The following is a 25,711-nucleotide window of genomic DNA, read 5'->3' as shown; positions in this document are numbered from 1 at the left end:
AGTCCAGCACTGATCTCAAGTCTGCCCCTGTGATCCCAGATCACTTTGCTATCACACATTAACTAGCCAACATCCAAAGCACCCCAAATTCATCATGGAAGACCAAACCAGAAGAAAGTGATTTCCCTTCTAGGGGCTTATTCTCTTACGCTGGAAGATGATTTAAGCAGTTTTTTCTTCGTGCTACACAGCTGATGGAGAGCAGTCACACACTGAACTCAGCTTCTTCACTCAAGTGCTGTGGTCCATTGCTGTTAGGGCTCTAAAGGGAGCTGACTTCATTTCAGCCAAATCCACTTGTCACCAACATCAGCATTGTAGCCTTGCCTGAAATTGCGACCAGGAAGCTAGAGAAAGCAGAAAGGGCAGTCAGAAACATTGCTCTTTTTACTCTTCATGGAAACTTTTACCTTTGCTTTCAGCACACAATGATTTAAACTTACTTCTTTGAAAGAACTGAGCTGTGCAGTCGCAGGGGGACCCACAAAACCCACTATGCCATAATGGCTATTAAAACTGGGCTGATAATCTCCACGGCATCTGGATTCACCTAACCCTTCTCCCCTCCACACCCTTGGCCCCACAGTTTTAGGAAGAGATGACACCTCTAACCATAGCATGTAGTAGAGGAATTGAATCACTCACTAGAATCTCATGCCAATACAGGCACGCATCATTAAATACATGAAATATTTCAGGCATGAAATACTGAGTTAATTACAACATTAAACCATTCAAATGAAATCACATCTTTAGCCTTCAAGAGCTGAACTTAACTTCATTAAAGCAAGACCATTATCTGCCTGTCTCCAAAAACAAAGCCAGAAACTACTAGTCGCCCCCTACCCAAAATTCAGCAGCATGGACATGCCTTTAGCCTGTACCTACAGTTCCCAAACCAGGGCTCAAAGAACCACAGTAATGCCACACCAAGTTACTCCTCTGGATGGCTAATTTGCACCCCACTGTATGTGAGGCAGCAGTGGGGACCACAGCAAGAAGCCTCTCCTTCTGGCAGCATCTCACAGCTTAGGCTGATTGTTCAAGTCACAAGGGTTATGCAAGGGGCAGTTTTGGGCCTAGCAAACCAAGAAATGCACGGCAAGGGGAAAGGCTGCATGGACTGGAGTGCTTGGAGGGGGACATCAGATGTACTAGAGCATTAGGGGGACTTTAGATGTACTTGGGAAGGTGGAGGGTCTGCACTCTCCTCAGGGAGGGAAAGCAAGTTAGCACTGAGATGAGAACAAATGGAAGCGCATCACAGTAGCAGCACCTTTGACCAGGCAGCCAAGAAGCCACCAGCATCCTGGCCTGTCCCAGCACCTGGACGTTCCCCCTGCTTTGGGCACTGCTTAGGCTGCACCTCGAATCCTGTGTCAGTTCTGGTCCCTCACTGCAAGAGAGACATTGAGGTGCTGGAGCAGGGCCAGAGAAGGGCACCGGAGCTGGAGCAGGGCCTGGAGCACAAGTGTGATGAGGAAGGGCTGCGGGACCTGGGGGGTTTAGTGTGGAGAAGAGAAGGCTCAGGGGGGACCTTATCGCTCTCTGCAACTGCCTGACAGGAGGATGGAGCCAGGAGGGGGCTGGTCTCTGCTCCCAAGGAACAAGGGATGGGACAAGAGGAAACGGCCTCAAGCTGCCCCAGGGCAGGTTTAGCTGGAGCTGAGGAACAATTCCTTGCCCAGAGGGTGCTCAGGCATTGGAACAGGCTGCCCAGGGCAGGGCTGGAGTCACCGTCCCTGCAAGTGTTCACAGCCCGGGTAGCCGAGGCCTCAGTGCCAGGGGTGAGTGGTGGCCTTGGCAGGGCTGGGAATGGTTGGACTGGAGGAGCTTAAAGGTCTCTTCTACCCTCACGGGTTCTATGATTCTAAGCAGTCGTAGCATTTGAGACAAGAGCTCAAGGCAGGGGAGCTGCAAGCAGGTATCTTTAATGTCCCTTCTAACCCAAACCTATTCCATGATTTGGGAGTTCAAGTTGTGTCTAGACCTAAAGATAAGAGTCTGTTACCCCCAAGCCTGTGAAAGGACATAAGACATTGAAAGACATAACCCCCTTCCTGGTAGTCCCATCAGGCCAACCAAACAGATGTCCCACAGCCAAAACCTTACACCAGGGGGCAGGAGGAAGAGGACGTGCACAACAGCGTGGATGCTGCATGGGCACAGGAAGCCCAGCCTGGCCCTCTCAGCCTACTGCCACATGCAGACGCAGTGCAAAAGCATTCAGGGGGTGTTCCAGACAGAAAACTCAGTGGCCAAGCTGTTCTACCTTCAGCTTTAAAGATGTGGGCAAAGAGGCTGTTGAAGTAGCAGCCATTTTAAGAGGTTACACACCCAGCACACACAGGACTACAAGAGAAAGCCTGCCAGGATGGTTGAAATAAGCAAGCTGCCTTTACACAGTGTATGGGCTCTCTCTGCAGGCGATGGTAGTGCTCCTCCAGGCAAAGCCGGCTGCGTTGGGTCAGCAGAAACACACTCCTGTGACAGAAGACTCCCCACAAGCGTGCCAACAACGCTGTCATCAGAATCATCTCCTAACGAGTTGCTTTGCAAAAGCAACACACATTTTCAGTGCAGTTTCAGCCTGAAGAGACAGAAACCAGGCTCTGTACCCACTAGATAACTGAGCCATGGGAACAAAACCAGCCAGTGACAGGAGCAGTGCATGAAGGAGCTGCTTTGGCAATTCCTCTGAACTGAGGGATCCTTTGGAGTTTCAGGTGTTAAGGCAGACCCCTTCAGAAAGCACTGGCCATGACCTGAATGTCAGAGCTGGTTAGGTCCTAGCTCCAAAAGCAGAATCTATCTCCACAACCTCTCCTCCTTCCTATCACAGTGTTCATCTTCAACATACGAGAGTAGAATCAAGAAGAAACCCACCCAGCAAAAGCAAATGAGTTCTGGGAGAAAGCCTGAAGCAAGCAATGCTGTTATAATAAAACTCTTCCTCTAAAAATAAGCTCTCCACTGGCAGCCTTTACAAATAATGAAGCACAGATCATCTGCTCATCCCCACACAAGTGCTGGTTTCACACAGGACCCCTGACTTGGCCTGATGATTTCCCCTTTCAAAAGGCTGTAAGAGGATCCTGTTTGAGAGAGCAGCCCCTGCAGAGAGAAGCAAGACCCAACTTGATGAAATCTATACTCACACCACAAACCCAGCTATTGAATCCAGGATGAAGCCTGTTGTGTTGAGGAAAAGAGAGGAGTGATGCTTGATGGGGTGGGCTTTATTATTTATTTGAAAGTCAGAAAATAAGACACTTCTTGCCCTAAAACATCAGCCTTAAAGACAACTTCCACCTCCTTCGTGAGGCATTCCCTCCCCTGCCTTGTCACAAGCCATTCCTGATTGCTATTTCTAAGGGGTTTCATTTAAACTTGTCTTTAATGTCTTGTCTAAACAGCAGCAGAAACTATGCAGCCCTGCTAAGAGTTCCTCCAGCTGAGCAAAGAGGAGATGTGAGATGAAAGCAAATGATTGCTATCTCTGCCCTGCAAACGTACAGTGGTGAGTTAGAGAGGACATCAGACCTGCTGTGACCAGCCTGTATCTATTAATTCAAGCACAAACCCAGCTCTCCCTGGTCTTCTCCAGGCAGCACATAAATGGCCTTTTGATATTTGAAGAAACTCCCCAGATAAGTAGATTATTAAAGCAACAGGAGCTCTCTGGGAAAAATACAGGAGTTGACAGTTTTGCTTCTTGGGTAAATGTGCCCTCTTTACAAGACGCAATATAAATCCCAACAGAATTCCAATTCATTGTCCAAAACAAATGCCCCATGTGCCTGTGCTTAAAGATATGCAATACATAAAAGCCAATTTTATAGCAAGTATCCATTCACACTCCAGTGTTCCCAGTGGGGCTTGGCAAAAGCAGTCCAGTTTAGGGATATGTTACACCCAAGCTTTCAAAACAGCTCCCCTCCCCAGAAAAAAAAACTGGGAAGACGAAGGCACAATAAGCAAATCCCATATTACCCAGCAAGCAGATGGATGTGAATTTATGGTCTGTGAACTGTTTGCACAAGATACAAGTAACACAGATGAGTTCCCAAGAAGAGGCTCTTCAGAGCTCGCTTATCTACCTTAGTAAATAAGCTGCACTACTAGGGACAAGCCATTCCAGAGGGGAGGAAGCTGGTGATCTTTTAGCACTTATTGAGGAGTAGGGTGCCCAGAGAAGCTGCGGCTGCCCCATCCCTGGCAGTGTTCAAGGCCAGGTTGGACACAGGGGCTTGGAGCAACCTGCTCTAGTGGAAGGTGTCTCTGCCCATGGCAGGGGTTGGAACTGGGTGAGCTTTAAGGTTCCTTCCAACCCAAACCATTCCATGAATCTATGAATTGGAAAACTACTGGAGCAGGGTTCATTCCTGTTCTCAAGGTCTTCTGCCTCCTCCTGCCAGAACAAACGTTTGCCCAGTCTCACAAGGAGCCTAGATTAAACCAGCCAAATTAAAACAGGCTGCCCAGCATGGCTGAATGCAATGAAGAGCACAATGCCAACAAGAAGAGCTCCTACAGTACCCATCCTCTCATCTCTCTGCTGCACAGCTCAAGCCAGCTCTGCAGCTTTGCTGGATCATTCCACAAGCTCCATCAACCCCCTTGGCCCAGGGAGAAGCTATTCACTCCTCCTGGCTAGATTAGTTTCAGGTGACTCTGCAGTGGTCTGGTACCTGTTTGGCTGACTGAGCTGGCAAAGAAGAGTGGTGGGAACACCAAGGAAGATATGGGCATGCAGAAGGTGCTTCTTTTTGTGCCAAGAAATGATTAAAGTGGTGCTCCAAATGGCACCCAGGTGAAGTTCCCACCTATTCTGCCCATAGCTGCTTAGCCAGCACAAGGGCAGGAGTAGGAACAAGTGGCAAGCCCTGAGGCTGCTGGTTTTACAGCCAGAAGAGGTAGACTGTCCAGCCTAGAAAAGTGATGATGGAAAGGAGATGGGACAAAGCTCTATGGAACTTGGCAGTAGCTGAGAAAACACAGAGGATGACTCAATATTCATCATCTCTTCCAGTACAAGATACAGGTAGTCAATGGCTGGAAGGATTCTTTGCTGAAGGATACTACTGACAAAATTCAGAAGGTTTTATGGGAAACCAGGTAAGAATTTGGAAGAGACTTGCCTTTTCCACAAGACTTGTGCTTTACAACCACATTTCCCAGTCAGAACTATAATGACAATCCTCAAAGCCACACCATTTCACCATTTGCAAGTGGCTGGCACGTTCACAGGAACACTCCACGCGTGTTACCTGCAAATCACACTTGAATAAGACCAAAGAAAAGCTGTGACTTAATGGCCACGTTAATAACAATAGTAATGGATTCTGTGATACATGAATAATTATTAACACCACATCTCCACAGGTAAGGAGCAGAATACAGGGTCAAAGAAATCCCTTCAAACCCTCTAAGGTCCTTCACTGACATCAGCCCAAAGAGACCCATGGAGCCACCTGCAGGTCCAACAGCAAGTGGCAGAGAAAGCAGTTGACCATCGCACCAAAGCTTAACCATCCTTCCCAGGAAGAGTAAGAAAAGCCACATTATTATCACAGCAGCCACCTAGACACATGCTTTGCAGCACAAGCATTAAGTTTCTGCTCTTAGAAGAAGCAAACAGGAAAGAGATCCCACTGGACAAACCCCACAGCTCACAAGCATCCCCATGGCAGGAGGTAAATGTGAGCTCTTGCAAGGTCACAGATTCTTCTACTCCATGGAAATGGATGAGGCAGAGCCTTAAGTCCTGGTCTGCTACATTACACTGTGCAGAACTTCCACTTGGCAGCAAGGATTAGCTCCAAAAGGATGTGATAAAAATCTACCACACAGAGCCTGAAACTAATGAAGTGAGCTGTACCCAAAGGTAGAGCCAGCTCAAAGGAATGAAACTGCTCAACCTTAAAAGAGCATTAGGAAAAAGATGAAGACAAGATCTTCTCCTCAGTTAAATGAAGATCCCTGCCATGGAAGTGTCTCTCAAAGCTATAAACATGATGAAAAGCCCTATAAAGTGGTTCAGGCTGCAGAGCAGCACACAGCAGCAGCCGGCTGTTTGCTACATGCTGCGCCTGCATTTCAGAGCTCCTCAAAGTGATTTCCAAGCAGACAGGTACAGGTAGAGCTCTGGAGAGTTTGAACAACCTGCAAAGGTCTCCATCCATCAGGGTAGAGTCTGTCTGGTTTGCAAAGAGTCCAGGAGCAGAAAGAATTACTGGGCTTTGTTCCTTCTATTCCTATGTTGCTTTCTGCTAATGGCTGCGCTTAACAGCCAAAATAGATCTATAAATAGCATGTTTGGAGCAGCACAGATCAAAGAGCACTTAAAACCAGAGTCATTGCTGTGCAAGCATGGGCTCATCCATCAATAACCAAAGCCTTTTGGTTAGTGGCTGTTTATAACAAGCTTAATAACAGTGTCTTCCAGCACTGCTGTTAACTAAGACTACTGCTTTTTCCAGTAGAAATCCTGACTTCCCGAAGTTTGTTGTCAATGTTTGTTGTTGGCACACAGCTAAAAGCTAGGAGCATGTAGCTTCATGTATTGGCTGTATTCTGGAAGAGTTTGGTTCCTACGTAACAGAGCAACAAACCAAAAGAAGGGCAGGGGAGTGTAATACTCACCAAACACACACTCAAGGTGGACCTGGTTCGGTTTCCAAAGGATTGGCATGGATAGATGCTTTTTTACGGCTTCCCCCCTGCCACTCTTTACTCAAAGCAAACTCTTCAGGCTGTTGTCATTCATTAAAGGCCAAGTAACAAGAGCACCCAGAAGCTTTACTGAATTGAGGTTAAAACCAATCCATGGTTTTAATGGCCTACCTTTCATGCAGGCATTGAAAAAGATGGGCAAGACAATAGAAATCTATTGGAAAGAGGAGTGCCCATAAGGAGAACACAGCATATTTCTTTCAAAGCCAGTGATCTTAAGCAGGAATCTGTTTTGTACAAGTGAATGCGTGACAATCTGAACAACTACAACTACCAGGAGCCATCTAAGGTGTATCTCTAGCCTTGTTTTTGTAGGACAGCCAAGAATAAGCAAGCAACAGAGCCCAGCTAAATATTCTATTGCAGTTTTTCTCCACACTGCCTACTTGCCCTGAGGACTATTCTCCATAGCAGCAAAACAACCTCTACTTTGTTTTTTCCTTGGCAAAAATGTTAGAAATACCAGTTATCCAACTACAGAGAGCAAACTTACTACAGGAAAAAGCCAAGTAAGTATATCCAAGCCAGATGAAGTGTTACACTAACCATAGGCTTGTGCTTTTCTAACAGGACAGGTAAAACACATCAAGTCTCTTACAATACCTTTCCTTATGTTCACAGAATCCCAGACTGGCTTGAGTTGGAGGGATCTTAAAGCTCCTCCAGTCCCAAGCCCCTGCCACAGGCAGGGACACCTTCCACTAGAGCAGGTTGCTCCAAGCCCCCGTGTCCAACCTGGCCTTGAACACTGCCAGGGATGGGGCAGCCACAGCTTCTCTAAGCAACCTATTCCAGTTTTGTCATTCCTAGGTTTTAGTTATTCTTCTGGATCTTCTGCTCTCACCAACATTAAGCCAGGCAACATCCTGTTACTTTAGAAAGGGCTCGAAAATATTTTTGCAGAGATAAAACAGATAAGAAAGAACAACTTAAATCAAGCCTTTCCTAATTTATCATGGGTCTGTTTTCATTCCTCCCTGGATTCAAGAGCAGACAGACAGAGCTGACTATTACAGCTGTCAAATCCCTCCATTAAAATAAGAATTAGAAAGGAAGACCTTGACCCTAAACATAGGATCTTCATCAAGCCAAGATAGCAAGAGAGAGAAAACAGCAGATTGTATCAAACACAGCCACTCTGGTAACAATCACAAGCATGGAGAACAAAGATATCCCAACCTCCCCACTCCTGCAGAGTAGGAAGAGAATTCATGGCTTAGATAATGCTTATTGCAGCAGCTGTACTTTATATGCATGCATGGGTAATATCATCTGTGCATACAAGGAGAACTGGTCAAAGGGGTTGTTTTTTAGGGAAGCCTATAGCTTTTATTGTAACCCAATACAATAGTCCAAGGCCAAGATATTGAGGACCCCACAGCACAGCATCAGCACATTAAACCCCACTGCATCATTTGGACACAAACACTCCCTGCTGCTGAGCAAGACTTTGGCTTCCTCAGAGCTCAAGGATTTCTTTTGTAGTTCAGGGTCTTTTAAATGGGAGATTTGTGTGCAAGCCAGGAGTGCTCTGCACTCTGAAGGAAGTCTTCCCTTAATGTTCTCCCTTTTGGGCTAGTTCAGATCTTCACATGCTCTTCTAATACTCTTGGGTTTGGGTTGTGAGGCTGAGAGATGAGTAATGTTGCAGGCTCACCTTCCCATCACCCAAAAGCTCGCTCTGTGTTACAGCTAGTTCTCTGCATCTCCCTAAATACCTGGAAGCATGGCAGACATTGCACATGTGAGGATTTCCCCTCCTAAGGTCTCATCCTTACGAAAAAGAGGGTAATAAAAAGCCTGAGGAAAAGGATGGGACTCTCCTCCCCTCTAACCTGTTGCCTCTTCTCCACTGGCTGCTATGCAGGGCTGCAGGGGACTGCCAGCCACACACTCCCAGGTCCTGAGGCAGAAAGGAGGAGGAGCAGGATAACAAGGTAGCTGAGCTGATGCTGTTCCTGGGGAGCCAGAGCCATCCCACCCAGCATTGCTGCTGCTCCTTCCCTTCCACAGCATCCATATTCACCTAACCCCATGACCCGTTCAGTTTGGCAAGGAATAAAAACCCAATCCCTGCTAAGTTAGCAAGCTGAAGGGACTTGCAAGAGTCACAATTATGGGAGCAGGGCTGCACCTCACAGCAGTAACTAGCTCCTTCCCTCATGGTCAGCATCCCCACACTCCAAAAGCCATTTTCCACCAAGAGAAAAAGGCAGGGAAGCAGACTAAGAGCCTCTCTACCTTTCAGTGGCACATTAATTTGCTCTAAGTTTTAGGTGGAAAAATCAAGCCACTCGTTTTGTCTCTGCTCAGTATGGAGCTGCACTGACAAGGATGCACAGAGCAGAATCCTTACTATTGCTCAGTAAGCCTCTGCATTCCTCACATGGGGGATATGGCCCACATGCGAAGCTTAGCTCACCACAGCAAGCAACACTGCACAAGGAGATGGTTTGAAGGAGGACATTGAGAATCATGAAGGAAGGGAGTCAGTGGATCAAAGTGCGAGTGGGCCATGATCAGCAACTGGCCAGTGCATGGCAGGGAAAAGCAGTGAGAGGGTAAAGAAAGGAAGGGCTCAACAGTGCAAGAGCACTTCAGGTTGAAAGATCCCAACTAAAGCCCTACACACACAGGCACAGGCACTTGCTGGAGCTGGAAGTCATGTTGGGATAGGAAGAGACTTTGAAGGTAGTTCAAGAGTGTGGAATAAATCCTTCAAAGGATTCATCACAACTGTCTGCTTCAAGGATATGGTACAAATCCCTGACTTCCTTTGTAAGTCAGGCTAACAAAAGATACAACATTTTGGTACAGGATCTGCCTTAGTACAAAAGGTGCTTTTAGGTGCCTAAACCCGTCTGAAGAAGAACCTCTGTGCCGAGCATTTGGGCATTTTAATATACACCCCAGCACATATACTTACACAGTTCCAGCAAACTCTAAAGAGGATGGGATACTCTTCCTACTGCACAGTCTAATCCCCCCCAGAGAAAGGCTGAGGTAAGAAACAAATCCTAGAGCATGAGATGCGAGCCACAGGTTTTAGCCGTGTACCAGGAAAAGCTGCCTTTTTCTCCTTCATGATTATTAAGACTTGTGTTTCAAGCTGTTGGACAAACACAGGAGCTGGATGACGTGAACCATGGCTGGGGGAAGTTGGCTAGCACAACTGCTTTCTGCTAGGAGCAAGTATAGACTGGTTTGGGTTGGAAGGTACCTTAAAGCTCACTCAGTTCCAACCCCCTGCCACAGGCTGGGACCCCTTCCACTAGAGCAGGTTGCTCCAAGCCCCTGTGTCCAACCTGGCCTTGAACACTGCCAGGGATGGGGCAGCCACAGCTTCTCTGATGGCATAAGAAAGGAAACTTTCAGCTCTTCTAAGTGCAGGAATTCTCCAGTCCAGGGCCCGAGTGACCTCCAGGACTCCAGGCTCTGGAACACTTTGGGATAAGCTGATCATTTCCTTACGTTCTGCAGTGAAAGAAGTGGCAAAGGCTGTTTTAAACCTCTCCGGCTTTGTTTTCAGAGCTCAAGACAGAAGTGATGACTTGAATATGAACCTTAGACAGCACAGCTTCACTTTTAGGTATACAGCAAAGAGCCTGCATGTCAAAGAAGCCTTTTTTCAGCACCCCTAGGAGATGCAGCAGGACTTGCCAACAGCATTCAGGAGTGTGAAGTACATAAGTACATTATTTAAGTACACTGATTCCATTAAACAGAACCATTTGTTTTCATCCTCTCTGCAAACACATCTGCCTAAGTGCTCCAGCTTCGCAGGGCACACATGGAATTTGGAGCATTATCCGTGGGGATTGTGTGCAGTTGGAAGAAAGCAGAGATACAGCAGTTGCTAAGGGGGGGAAGAAAGGGAGTAGTCAAGTCTTTACTAGTCTGACAGTTCCTAAAATACTGTTGCTTTACTGAAGAATGAACATGCTTATCTCTGATCTACAGATCCTGACTAAAAGGTTACTCTTCCCTTGCCAGAAAAGCATCTTTAGAAGTTTACAACTGCTTGAACAGAGCAGCTGAACCCTGCCAGATGACTTGCTGCTAAGAGAAGGCTGCAGAAAGCCACCTCCTCACATGCAAAGAGAACACTTAGAGCAGAAATGTAGAGGATTTACATTAAAAAATAGCACGTTTCTAGGATTCAGAGCTGTATGTGGCTACCTCATTCATTTGTGCAAAGGCACACATGAGGCAAATCTTGGACTCTGAAGAGTGTTTCCTCCTCCTTCTTGATTGCTCCTGACTAATGAATACTACGAAGAAAACCCAGCTTCTGCCTGGGATTTGTGAATCCCTGAAAAGCACCGTTATTAGACAGCATGAAGTGTGTGCATGCACCTCTGAAAAGCACAGCACTTCACTGCCTGTTGGTATGATCAAGGGTTTTGAGTAGTTACAGGATAAGAACCCCCTACGCAAAGCATTGTGTTTCTGTGGTAAACATTATTACAGGAACTTTCAAAGCACGTATTTCCCACAAGGAAAAGTTAAAGTTCTGTAATTATACCATCATTAAGTCTTTACTTACAAGTCATGGGAGCCTAAAATCTTACTGTCCTTCTTCAACTGCACTGCTGTAACCATAGACATGGGCAAGCGCAAGGACTTGGAATTCCCTCTTGTTAGATCCAGCAACCTCAGAGCCAAGATTTGTATGTCTAGAAGTTCATCTGCCTTCACCTGCCTGCACTGGTTGGTCTCATGCTGTATTACCTCTGAGCACAAAGGTATTACAAAGAAATCCCCACTTCATTTGCTAAACAAAGTTGGAGGGAAAAACATGGATCTTCAAAGTTCCACAGAACCCCAGACTGGTTTGGGTTGGAAGGGAGCTTAAAGCTCATCCGGTCCCAACTCCCTGCCACGGGCAGGGACCCCTTCCACTAGAGCAGGTTGCTCCAAGCCCCTGTGTCCAACCTGGCCTTGAACACTGCCAGGGATGGGGCAGCCACAGCTTCTCTGGGCACCTTGTGCCAGCGCCTCAGCACCCTCACAGGGAAGAGCTTCTGCCTCAGAGCTCATCTCAGTCTTCCCTCTGGCAGGTTCAAGCCATTCCCCTCGTCCTGTCCCTACAGGCCCCTGTGCAAAGCCCCTCTCCAGGTTTCTTGTAGCCTTTTTAGGCACTGGGAGCTGCTTTAAGGCCTTTCAACACAAAGAATTTAATTCCTAAAACATAAAACAGCGTGTGGGGCTGCCTTTGTGCTTCCCCTTCCAGTAGCTTATAGGAGTAGGAAAACTCAGCATTGTTTGCACTGTGCAGCATCCCTATAGATCCCCTCCATCCTTGAAGGACTTCAAGTGTCTAAGCATCCAGTGAGTAGCTAGTATTGCCTGAATTGAACAGAATGCTTCCTAAAGTGTACAACTACTCCTTATTCCAAAGGACATTATCACTTTCCACACTACTTTCCTGATCCAGGGCCTAAAAGCATGCCTGCAGAAGGGAGATTAGATTTTGGCAATAGTCTTTTTACACTGACAGCACTCAGCTTCTGCTGCCAACTAACTGGCATTGAGCAGAGCAATCCAAGAGTGCAGCTTTCCATCCCAGGTATTCATATTCCTCCTCCTAAGCATCCCTTTGCTACATCTGCAAGGCAAGGCAAAGTTTTTGCCTGGAAGCCAGCTATTTGATGAGGCAGGGCACAAAGAGGACCGTGCTGCTGTACAGCCTCTAGCTTTCAGAAGTATTACCACTGGTTCTCAGCACACAGCACCGAGGTCACATCTAGCTGTGTGTCAGGCAGCCTCAGTAATTCCCAGCTCCACTGCAAAGTGGTATTTCAGCCCCCCAAATCCTCTCATCTTCGGGAAGAAAGGCACTGCCAGTACAGATGGATGTTGCATGCTGGCAACAAGTCATGCAGCAGATCCCTCTGAAATATGTGCTGCACAAGCACAGACGTCTCTTGGAGCGAAGGACTCCAAAAATCCTCAGTCTGAGCTTGAGGTTTGGGACTTCAAAACGTGATAGCAAGAAGCAGGCAACCCTGATGGCAATTTCTCAGATGGACCAGGGAGTTTTCAAACCCATGAGACAACCTCAAGCAGTACTGAGATGCTTTCTGCTCCTCCAACCTTTAGCTTGAGCCCGGTTTAAAAGTTGAAAAGACTAAATCTGGACTGAGGCAGAAGAGGCTGAATTCAGGAGCCTCTTTACTACATAGCTAGCTGAGGACAAACAAATTATGTTACATATCCACATGGACTTCTGAACTGATATTCCAAGAGGAACACACTGGTAGCTCAGAGTTTCCAAACCATCCCGTATATTGTGGTTTTTGACCCTGCCTACCGAACTGGATGATCTTAAGGTCCTTTCCAACCCAAACCATTCTATGATTCTATGATTTTCATTTCAGGAAGAGCCTGTGTAGTAACAGGAACAGAAAAATGAGAGCATTTTGACTAAGCAAATCATGGTTTACAACTATCACTTGTTTTCTGTAATTGCTTGGAGGAGGGAAGGAAAAACCAATGCAGCAGCAGAGATTTCAACCCAACCTGAAACTGGACCATCACCTGCAACTTCAGTTTGTCCAACCAGTGTTAACTGGTTGTTAACCAGTGCCATAAGTTCTCTAATGAGAATTTACAATACCTGGGCACATGGTAGGAGGACCCCATGTAAATAACAGTAAATAATAGGGCAAAGTGCTAAGTCAATTGGAAGCCAGGTTGTCTCCGGAACCAGAAAGGCAAACAGCTAGTTAAAACATTGTGTGGAAGTAAGGGAGCACTGGGCCACAACAGGCTTTTCCTACAGAAACCCACTACTTAAAGCAGCACCAGTTTTGAGAAGCTATGTAACATTTATCTCTTCACAGCCTACTCCAGAGAAAACACCCCATCCCCCAGGATTTGCTCTTTATAGAAGTGGTCATGGGTTTCAGTTCTTTTCTTTGACTCGATGGAGTATTTTACATGTCAGAGGTTAAAAACTAATCAGAGCAGGACAAACAGAACCAAACGAAAACCACTTACCCTTTAGTCCATACCTAAAGATCAAAACCAAAAACCAGCTTATAGAATCATAGAATGGTTTTGGGTTGGAAGGACCTTAAGACCATCCAGTTCCAACCCCTGCCATGGGCAGGGACACCTTCCATTAGAGCAGGTTGCTCCAAGCCCCTGTGTCCAACCTGGCCTTGAACACTGCCAGGGATGGGGCACCCACAGCTTCTCTGGGCACCCTGTGCCAGCGCCTCAGCACCCTCACAGGGAACAGCTTCTGCCTTAGATCCAACCTGAACTTCCCCTGGTTCAGTTTGAACCCATCACCCCTTGTCCTATCACTCCAGTCCCTGATGAAGGTCCCTCTCCAGCATCCTTGTAGCCCCCTTCAGGCACTGGAAGGCTGCTCTGAGGTCTCCACACAGCCTGCTTCATTATTCACCTTGTGAGGAAGCTAGGCTTTAAAAGAGGTGGGGATCTGGGCAAAATCCACAACTGCCTCTCAGAAATGGGTATCCTTGTACACGAGACTAACAGCCAGGCTGTGCACAGGCCAGTTAGGAACACATTGCTCACCCCTTGGCAGGGCAGGTGGCTCTCATCGAGCTGCTCCCCTCCCGGTATCACTTACCGAGCGATACTCATAGTAGGTCTTATCAAACTCAGTGCCTCCAATTGTGATCTCTGGAATGAAGAGAGGGATGGCTGAAGGATCCAGCACTCCATCTTTGTCCTGAACACTGCAGGGAAAGCAAGAAGAAAAGAAAAGGAGCAGTTAGTCCACATCCTGCCCCAAAATAGCAACATCTATTCTTAGGGGGACCAAATATTGAAGAACTCCTTTTTTTTTTTTTTTTTGTTAAACACTTGTACAAGGTTTTGGCTCTTTCCTGGTTATGATGAATACTCAGTCCTTCTCCTCACACAGCTACTGTGTTTCTTCCCCTCACCTTTGCCTCCAGTTTGCTCCTGTTCCACCTTTTCCCTGCTTCTCTGTTCCCTCCCTGGAGATGCTCTGTCATTCCTGGAAGGCATCTCTAAGCTTTTTGCTTTCCTAGAAAAGCACAGGAAAACCTGACTCCCACACACTACCTTGCTAAATCCACTTCATTTCATTCCCTCCTGTTCAATCAGTTTGCACACTTTACTCCTTTTGAGGGTTCATTTAAGGTGATGCTCTTCCCCCAGTTCCCATCCAAATGGCTGGATGCTGGGGTAATACCAGGGTTTGGAAGCAGTTTCTCTTGCATCCTGCCTGGCTGTAACTGAGAGGAGATTGCTGCACCAAAACAGGTAACAGGACTCACCAAAACCCTGTCCTGCACAGCAGAAGCCTTTTCAAATACCCCACATTTAAGATGTCTGAGAAACTGCTAGAAAGCCACCTTCTGCATACTGGTATAATGCATAGAGCAAGAGTGCCACCTAGACGTTTTGGGGGCAAAATACATCCATTTGCAGTCAACAGTGAGCAAATTCAGCACTTGAAACTGTAAATTGTGTTGGGTTTGGTGAACGGCATTTACAAACACTTACATACACACAATGCACATGCCCTGAGCAACACACACTTCATCACCTTGAAGCAATTCCTTGTTTCCCCCTAAATCCCAGCTTTTGGGAGCTTATCTCACAGCACAGAACAGTTTCAACAGGTAACGCTAATGTATCCTAATGGACATACTAGATTATCCTACTACAGACAAATTAATAATGAAATGCAATAATCTAGTAGAAACTGAGATGGGAGAAAGGTAAATGCCCTTTTAGAAGACCAGGATGAACATCAAAGAGGATTCCTATCAACTACCACATTATCTATCTTCACCTATATTAAATGTGTTCCACATGCTGGAAGGCAGGGAAATGAACCCTCCTTTGCCTCCTCCCCAATACAGCAAGAGCTCTTTTCACTAGCACTCATCCTCCTGTGGGTCAATGCCAGCCTTCCCGCTCCAGGCCAGCTTGGAATAACCCAGCTGGGATGGAAGAGCTTGCCCAGAACAGTGATTTGATGATGCAACTGGTTTGATTTCTAAATGCCAGCATCCTTCAGGAAGAGCAGCTTTGCCCCTGCAAAGTCTCCTCTCTTGGGGTTCTGCTGAGAAGGTATAAGCTTTAACACTGCTGATTAACCTGGAACTAAAAGAAACAGACCTCAACAGAAAGCAGCCCTTCTGGTACCAGCTCTTCATTCCCTAAGTGCAGGCAATGTTTGAAGACCTCTCACTGAGCTCAGGGTTAACAGCACAGGCTGTGGAAGATGCACTCATCTATCAGGGAATAAACATCTCCAGCCCTTCTTCCCTGCCAAGTAGCAGATGTTCTGGACCTTCCAAGTCTGTAGGAGAAAGCAGATAAAATGTGTCCAGGCATATATAAAGTATAACTTGACACTAGTCAACCAGTCTACAATTAATCCATTCTTCCATGAATCTCAGCCAAAAGGCAATCAGAGGCCAATTCCCAGGCACAATATACCTCAGACAATGATAAGGAGGAAAACCTACTGCTCCTAAAACATCTTTGCTCTCACAAGCAAGAAACCACTGCGCCACAAAACCATACAAACCTAGTGCTACCCAAGGGGGCTCCTCCAGGTTGGGCTCTGCTCTGTACCTGAAGAAGTACCTTTGAGCACCAACTGAAAGCACCACCCAAAGATACCTGCCACAACAATGTCTTTAACCACAGACACACATTCACTTGCCAGATCAGGAAGTGCTTAAAGGCACCTTTTGTTTCCTTCATTTTCTCTCTCCCCCAGCACAAAGTGAGCACTATTTCTCCTTTTCTGGCACCTAACTGTGTTTTCTTGAAGCAGCTCTCCCCATGCAGCAGCATGCTTTACATACCCATAATATTATGTCACACTTCAGACTTAAAGAGCATGTAAGTGACTGTGTGATCCTAACACTGTAGGAACATTAGATTTCAGCTCACGATCATTGCAACCATCCATAATCCTATTAGGAAAGGTTCTTCCCATTGCTACACAGGAATCACACTTGCAAGTACACTTTAGCAATGGGTAGCTCATGTCTTCTCCAAAAGCACTCATCACACACCTACTGCATCCACTATGTCCAGCAGGACACACATGAGAAGGTATGAGGAATTGGGACCAACACATTCCTGTATCTTTTGGGGAGGAAGTCCTGTTTCCCTTCCAGACAGCTTAGAGGATGCTGTACCTGAAGAAACCTGATAACACACAAAGAATTTAGCTTATTCTTCCACCTATGTATAAACCATTGCTTACCACTAAGAACACTGCAAATTCTGCTGAACAAGGAAAGGTAAAGGAAGTGGAGAGTGAAAAGAAGAAGAAAAACAAACCAGTCAGCCAAACAAAGCACAGTTTACATCGCCTGAGCCACGATTTCTCAACTGATGATGTTGGCATAGTCACAAAGCCTGAAGTGACAATATACAGTGTGAGAAAACCACTCTTCCTACCTAAAAGCATTCACTGGTCTAAGAGGCTTAGAAACAAAACCGTATCAAGTTAAATCCTGCCTTTATACATGAAAGTAACTTGAGAAATAGCAGGTGGATCCCACTAGAAAACAGACTGTTTCCTTGCACACCTTGAAAGTAGGTTCTCACTAACCGGTTGTTGTTTTCCAGGTTGGAACCTGAGCAAGCGGGTGGTATTTATTCCTCTGCTATTCTCACCCTTATCACCTCAGCCACAGCTCCTCAACCGCTGCTGCGGTCGGCTTCCCTGCCTCCCATGGGAAAGGTCCAAACACATGCAAGTGAGCCTGTCAGCATGTGATATACTCTCCATTTTACCCATGCTTGTGAGAGCAGGGGAAAGGAGAAATGCTCCTGACTCATGCCATGGGCACATAGAGCTGGGTGGGAGAGATGGTTCCTGCATCCAACTCTTACCATCCCGCCCTCCTGTGCTCCTTCAGCAGGCACACAGGACAGTGGCCAGCTGTGTGCCCCCCATGGGTCTTTCCTTGCCTGTCATTTCTTCCTTACCTGTTTCTTTCCATCTAGATAAAGCCACTGTAAGAGGAAATGACAAAGAACTGTTTCACCTGGAGCAAGAGAGAAGTAAGGTTGGACGGGGCTTGGAGCAACCTGCTCTAGCGAAAGGTGTCCCTGCCCATAGCAAGGGTTGGAAGCGGATGAGCTTTAAGCTCTCTTCCAACCCAAACCAGCTGGGATTCTATGAAGGATGCAGTTTTCTATACTGCCACAAGTTTTACAATTGCTTTATGAGATTCTGGAGTCTCCAGGACAAAGACCTTCAAAAATAAGTCCAATCCACCTCTGGCAAGTGCAGTCCTGCTACCTGAAATCAGCCAAGACAGACATTCACGCATGGACACTTTGCTAAACATGCTTGATGACACTGTGAAACAGCACCAACGGGTCACCCTCATTCACTTCCATGCTTCCCTGTAGCAAGATTTCCTTTAACCAGAGCAAAATATAAAGGAAGGAAATAGGAGTCAGGCTCAGGGGTTAGCAAAAGCTCAAAGAAGCTAAACAAATGTTAAGAGAACTTACACATTACAAGTTATTGCACATACAACATCCTTTAGTAACAACCTCAACATTTATGTCTTATGTCCCACTAAATATGATACTAGAGGATTTAATACACAGGGTTTGGGGTGCACTTAATAGTTATTACTGAACACAACTGAACAGCTGAGAGTGGCAAGCTATTTGATGGCTAGATTGCTTCCAAATGGAACTAGATTCCTACTTCATCAAGCCAAAACAAATGCTCATACTTCTCTTTTTCCTTTTGTTAATTAAATTAGTGTTGGCTGAAAAAAGCCAAAGATTTGTCCATACAAAATATGTTCTGCTCTAGCAAATTCCAAAGGAGCTGTGGGCAGATTCACTGTGGACCTGCCTGATGAAACAAGTCCAATGCAGTAAGGTCCCCCCATCAACTGGTAAAGTAACACAGGTGACATTACACCAACTACAGCTCTTCATTCCAAGCCATTGGATTTGCAATACTTTGACAGACACCCAATTTCACTGCCAAGGGCACAGACAAAAACATGCCTGAGACTGCAGTGGCAACAGAGGAACTCCCTGAATGGTTTCTGTTGGACTCAGCACTTGTAGAGGAAGGAAAACTGTGAAGAGCATCTTCTGGGAGATCCCTTCAGCTTCCACACACAAATATATACATTTAACCTTTTACCAAGGCATGTTATACCCCACAACCACACTACTTTATTAAGGAAAGAGGGCAAGGCAGGGAGATGAAAGGTATCATTGTGCAACTGAGTTTTATACAGGTGTAGCTCACCAGTTTGGTTAACTTATTTGCATTACCAAGTTAGTCAGAGGCCCTGCTGGGGTCTGGTTTGGGTTGGAAGGGAGCTTAAAGCTCATTCAGTTCCAATTCCTTGCCACGGGCAGGAACACCTTCCACTAGAGCACATTGCTCCAAGCCCCTGTGTCCAACCTGGCCTTGTTCCTGTACATTAGACCTTATATACATGGTTCTGACCACTGCTAATCAATCAATCCCTTTCCCCAAACCAGCTGAAGGTGGAAGAGGCAAAAGTGACAACAGCCAAGGAGCACCAGAGTGGGATTATGACCGCAGCACCCTCCTGCTCAGCACGAGTCAGAGCACATTGTCCCTCTGCCAAGCATCAGATGTGAGCCAGCCCAAGGCAGGAGTGGGCTGTGCAAAATGAGACCAGTGAAGGAAGCAATTGCAGATGGATACAGTAAATACCGGCTGCAGCCTTCCAGAAACACCCAGGAGAGGGCAGCATGTGCCAGCATATGGAACAGGCACCACCAGGAGCAGTCACAGAACCCATTGGGTTGGAAGGGACCCTTATCTACTCCAACCCCCTACAAGAGGCAGGGACATCTTCATCTAGATCAGGTTGCATAGAACCACATCCAGCCCGGCCCGGAATGTCTGCAGGGATGGGGCATCCACCACCTCTCTGGGCAGCCTGTGCCAGTGGTTTACCACCCTCACTGTAAACTATTGTTCCATCATATCCATCCTGAATCTCCCTCTTTTTGTTCTAAAACCGTCACCCCCTTGCCCTGCTGCAATAGGCCCTGCTAAAAGTCTCTCCCCATCTTCCTTATAGGCCCCTTTTAAGAGCCAAAAGGCTGCAATAAGGTTTCCCTGGAGTCTTCTCCAGACTGCACAACCCCAACTCTTCAGCCTTTCCTCGCAGGAGAGGTGCTTCAATCCTCTGGTTATTGTGGCACTTCTCTGGTCCCTCTCCAGTCTTTCCTGTACTGAGGACTCCAGAGCTGGATGCATTCTCCAGGTGGAGGCCCACTAGAGCAGAGGGGCAGAACCATCTCCCTTCTAAGGTTTCCCTGGAGTCTTCTCCAGACTGCACAACCCCAACTCTTCAGCCTTTCCTCGCAGGAGAGGTGCTTCAATCCTCTGGTTATTGTGGCACTTCTCTGGTCCCTCTCCAGTCTTTCCTGTACTGAGGACTCCAGAGCTGGATGCATTCTCCAGGTGGAGGCCCACTAGAGCAGAGGGGCAGAACCATCTCCCTTCACCTGCTGGCCATGCTCCTCTGGATGCAGCCCAAGATACCATTGGCTTTGTGGGCTGCAAGCACACACATGCCAAAATTCTCTTTCCAAAAGGAGAAGTTCATGCAGGCATGGGACAGCTACACATCTGTACAGGGCTGGGAACCACAAGCTCTTGACAACTTGGCCATCAGAATACTCAAGGAAAGGATCAGCTTGAAGGTGCATGAATTAGCACCTGAGTTCAGCATTTGATGCTTTGGGATTCAATTCCAACACGGAATCACAGACTGGTCTGGGTTGGAAAGGACCTAAAAAAACATCTATTCCAACCCCTGCCACAGGCAGGGACACCTTCCACTAGAGCAGGTTGCTCCAAGCCCCTGTGTCCAACCTGGCCTTGAACACTGCCAGGGATGGGGCAGCCACAGCTTCTCTGGGCACCCTGTGCCAGCACCTCAGCACCCTCACAGGGAAGAGCAGTAAAGAGAGGTAGTCCTCAAACTCCAAAATATGTTGAACAAAAACACTGATGTGTATGTAGAAAAGGGAGTTCAGACTTACACTTTCATCTATGTGTTCCAGACGAAGCAGCTGTAGAAGTGTTCTGGTTTAAAATGCTTTTCTGTGATCACCCAGGAATAGAAGTGCACACAAAAATACCTTCCTAAATGCCACAGGTCACAGCACTGAGGAAATACCTGGAGAGTTGTTGTGCTTTGTGAATGGGATCTATTCATCCAGAGTCTCTTGTCTGATTAGCAGCAGCAACAAAATGCCACAGCATATTATAGTGACAAGCACGGATATTACAAAAGCCTGCTATTATCACTGCTACCTTCTGAAAAATCCAAGTCAAAGTGCAAATACAAGCATTCCTTTAAAAGCTCAAGACTTGAACCCTTTTCCTTGAGACCTGATGCTAAGTCATGTTCAGTTCCTGGAAGACATCCTACTTACTAAAGTCTCAAATGATGGAAAGAAACATCATCCTGCTCCAGCCATGGCCCCTTGTCAAACTTCAGGTACTCGATGTCTTCAATGACCTGGAATCAGTAAACAAAAGTCATATCTGAGAAGTGGTCTGATCAGAACATCCCCAAAACCAGCAATGAACATGCCCCCCCAAAAAAATCAATGAAATGATGAAAATCTACTATTCAGTCACACAGCAAAAACTGTATTCACAATGAAAATGTTTGGAGCTAACACCTCATCTCCCAGTCATATTTCCTCCCTGGGCAGGCACACAGGGGCCAGCTCTAAAGTTCCTGCTGCTTTCAGCCTTGGCCAGCAGAGGATGGCAGCAAATGCATCACCTGAGAGGTGCCTTATTTCCAAACAGTTACCTCTTACCTTCTTCAACCTGCTGCTGGGGCTGAAAGGAAGGAAAGAAGGTATGGCCCCAACTCTAAGGTAGATTGAGAATGGGAATAAGTCTAAATTTAACCACCTTTTGTTGTAAACAAAAACCACAGAATCAGAGAATGGCTACGGTTGGAAGGAACCTTAGACCTCACCCATCCAGTTCCAACCCCCCGCCTGGAGAACAGCCTTCTCTTCTCCAGCTGCCCCAGCCCAGCTCTCTCAGCCTGGCTCCAGAGCAGAGCTGCTCCAGCCCTCGCAGCAGCTCCAGGGCCTCCTCTGGCCTCGCTCCAGCAGCTCCACGTCCCTCTTGTGCTGTTCCCCAGAGCTGGATCAGGACTGCAAGGGGGGTCTCCCCAGAGCACAGCAGAGGGTCAGGATCCCCTCCCTGAGCTGCTGCTCACACTGAGCAAACCCCATCATGCTACATAAGAAGCCTGTTTATTGTTTTGTTCTTTCCCAACATGGTTGTGGAGCAATTGTGGCAACTGCCTCTCGGTGTTGCTGTGTGTGCTTCACACCCTGAAAGTAGCCATCCAAAGGCTCACAATTTCATCAGTCATCAGGACCTACCCATGCATGTACCCTGAGCAGAAAGGCAAAACTCACAACTCAGCACTCAGAACCATTCAAACGTGGAACACCAGCTCAGCAAATCATTCCTTCAGCATCCCCAAGCTTCTCAATCTCCTGTCTGAGCTTTATTTACAGCCTGGCTCCATCAGAAAACACATCTTTGCTGGTTCACTGGGGAATTGCTTCACACGAGCTTGAGGTTATCACACCCAACTGACTAGATCTGAAGGAAACCTGAACCAGTATTGGGAAGATGCACTTCAGATGCACGATGAGGTGGAGATACTACCTGGAAGCAACTTGGGAAGGAGGGGGTTGTTACAGCTTCAAACATCACTTTTCAGAGGCCTTTTCCAGAAGGAAAGGATAAAGCAAGGAGGTCAGGACCAAAATCCTGATGACACATTGTCATCCCATTAATACAAGTAAGCAGATGCCAGGAATATAGTGAGTGATAGAATAAGTAATGAAAATTGCTTCTATTCTTTACTGTACATTAAGTCCACTCTAATTATTCCCTGCAATCACAGCAAACACCAAATCCCATCTATTACCACTTAAAAGGCAATAACAAAGTGCTATTACAAAGTAGGTTTGACTATAAAGGTCCACTCTACTACCAGTATTGTTTCTATGGTAAGAAGTAACAGCTTAGAGCTATGACTGCATTAGTATTTTTCCTTGAGGCATCTGTATTTCTTAAATACTAATTTTGCTGACAAAGGCCTAAAAAAATCCCTATGGTTGACATGACACCACCAAAACATATGTAAGATTTCAAGCAAGCACTCTAACACCTACCCCTCTTATGTTGGGGGCTGGACCTATATCCTAAAACAATATAACCAGCTTCATTTCTCTTCTCCTCTAACAGAGGAAAGGAGAGCATGAAGTGGACTCTGGAAGGATTATCAGAGTTTGCAAACAAGAAACAGAGGCTAAAAATACTAAAATCAAAAAGACATCTCTGAAAAGGTATTTTTAGTGCAAGTTGAGATCCTTACTGCTACTACAGAATTCAAGCAGGGATTCACCATGGACCATTCATCCCTAGAACTGAAATGGGCCCACTACAAACCTGTCCAGAATTACAAAGTGCTTCTTGCTCTGAACAGCAGGGGACAGCAGCTACAGAGAAAAGTTAACAGTGGAGAAGCAAAAAGCTTCAGTTACCAGTAGTAACTCTCCATGAGCAAGAATGTTCACTGAAAGAAGGGAAATGTATTACACCTACTCCAAAAAATAACACGCTTGAGTAGGAGGAAGCACTGATCTCATGTCAATCTTGACACATAAAGAGATGGCTCATTTCTAGCAGTGAGAAGGCAATTTATCTGGCTTGGTCCAGGGCTAAAGTGCGTGGCAAAACCATTCGGAGACAGTTTAGGTATCATGTGCCAGGTCATACAGGTGAATGCCCCAAGTTACAAAGCCAGTAGCAGCTCTGGATATCCAGCTCTTTGCTATAACCAACTCATGACTAGCTTTTAGATAACAACAGCTATTTTATCACATAGAAACCTCTGCACCCACCTGGCTTATAGGCAGCTGCACAATGACAAAAGCCAACACAGACAAACCTTATGCTGGAAGGCAAAGTCTCAGTTGAATGCTGGGGGTGACTTACGTCTTTCTATTGTGTCCTCTTTACATTTCAGTCTTGGAAGTTTAACAACTCATCAGTATACACAGCAAACTCTTACCTTCTCCACATCCTCTGCCTCACTTGCTGTGTACTGCAGAATTTCACTGGTCTCACTGCAAAGAAGAGAAAGAGTGAATTCCTGTGATCTATTTGTTCTAACCATCCTCTTCCCCTGCTCCAAAATGAAGCAGAAATGAAGTTAAAAGACCCAAAACACAGAAAGAGAATCATTATCTTAAGGTGCTCATAGAGTTCTTGTCACTGAATTCCTATTAGACCTGTAAGTTGCTTCTTTCCTGGTGGGAAATTGCTTTTAAAGAACAAATGACCTATGGTACCTACATAGTTTCAGTTCAAAATCGAAAAGTAATCAAAATCCCACCTATTCATTTCCATTTCACTACTGGGGATACTTGGACCCAATTACAATTCTCAATCTGCCTGAAACCAAGCGAAGCTTTCAACCAGTCTAACTCCAAACTTCCATACACCTTCCTTTTTTAAAGTGCATTAATACCTGGGGGTATTTTTTAACAGAAGAACAGCTTCATTCATCATTATTTACCAAGGCTGAGCTTACTCAACCAGTATCAATGCAGGCAGCAGGATCTGTAAGTCTAAAACCACTTAAAACAGTCAAGAGCTTCCTGGTTACATGATTATTTGCTTATTCATACAGCATGGAAAAGTCACTTGCAGAGCAGGGCCACAGCAGGAGTTCCTATATTGAACACATTTCACTCCTACACACCCACAGGCACCCTCAGGAACATCAAAGCTCACACAGTTCCAACCCCTGCCACAGGCAGGGACCCCTTCCACTAGAGCAGGTTGCTCCAAGCCCCTGTGTCCAACCTGGCCTTGAACACTGCCAGGGATGGGGCAGCCACAGCTTCTCTGGGCACCCTGTGCCAGCGCCTCAACACCCTCACAGGGAAGAGCTTCTGCCTCATCTCAATCTCCTCGCTGGCAGGTTCAAGCCATTCCCCTTGTCCTGTCCCTACATCCCTTGTCCAAAGCCCCTCTACAGGCTTCCCGGAGCCCCTTTAGGCACTGGAGCTGCTCTAAGGTCTCCCCTTAAGGAGCCTTCTCTTCTCCAGGCTGACCCAGCCCAGCCCTCTCAGCCTGGCTTCAGAGCAGAGCTGCTCCTAAACCTGCTCCAAGAGTTGACTCCAAATCTGTACCAGTTGCCCTGGAAAACCTTTCCTTTATTTAACAAAAACTGAAGAGAAAATGAAACAGCTGCCAGATGTGCCCAGTGTATCCGACACCACACTGGAAAGCTGAAAAGCATGGAGACTTCTGCTTAGCCCAAGCACTTCCAAGTTTAATCGGATTAAAGCTGGCAACCTAGGTTGCTCTAAGTAGTCACAGTATCAAAATAACTTAAAATTGCAGCAGACCAAACTAGTTCCTGGTCTGCATGAACACTGGTCAGTTAAAACTGCTCTGATAAAGTTCATTTATAATCACTTGATTAGAGCTCTTGTTTTGACTCTGCAGCTTCTTAGAGCTCTCATTAAAAGAGCTGCTCAGTGGAGGCAGTACTGAATATGATAGAGAACATTAGGAATCTTAGGGCTTTGGTCCAGAGAAGCCTGTTTGAGTCAGATTTTGGTCATCCTCAAGAGTCTTAGTCTGCCCAAAGACTAACAGCCAGATGGAATATAGATCACTGCAGCAAACAAACAGTTACAGACAGTTGAAGCTTGTGTATATTTATCCAATATACAAGGCAGCAGCAAGGTCCAGAGATGCACAAAGCAGAAGCTTCATACCATCACAACTTCCCTACATCAAGAGGGCAGAGGCATCCTTTAGATCCAAGCACAAAGATCGATTTGACAAGCTCCTGCAAGCCCATCTGCTGAGGAGGGTGCCAAGCAGAGGGTGTTTGCTTTACAAGTGTAC

General features: G+C 46.4%; 1 protein-coding gene across 1 annotated transcript in view; it reads right to left on the bottom strand.

The window, feature by feature from the left end:
- Nucleotides 1-278: 278 nt before the first annotated feature.
- NDUFA10 (NADH dehydrogenase (ubiquinone) 1 alpha subcomplex, 10, 42kDa) overlaps nucleotides 279-25,711 on the bottom strand; it is a 32,519-nt gene continuing 7,086 nt past the window's right edge. Inside the window, exons 6-9 of the mRNA XM_010013382.1 lie at nucleotides 23,859-23,913; nucleotides 21,175-21,260; nucleotides 14,339-14,447; nucleotides 279-347 (exon numbers count right to left, since the gene is read on the bottom strand). Of these exons, the coding sequence (XP_010011684.1) occupies nucleotides 279-347; nucleotides 14,339-14,447; nucleotides 21,175-21,260; nucleotides 23,859-23,913 (319 nt within the window). The remainder of the gene's footprint in view (nucleotides 348-14,338; nucleotides 14,448-21,174; nucleotides 21,261-23,858; nucleotides 23,914-25,711) is intronic.

This window comes from Nestor notabilis, unplaced genomic scaffold (genome assembly GCF_000696875.1).
Source record: "Nestor notabilis isolate BGI_N333 unplaced genomic scaffold, ASM69687v1 scaffold10634, whole genome shotgun sequence".
NCBI lineage: Eukaryota > Metazoa > Chordata > Aves > Psittaciformes > Psittacidae > Nestor > Nestor notabilis.
This window is presented reverse-complemented; position numbering and strand designations above follow the sequence as displayed.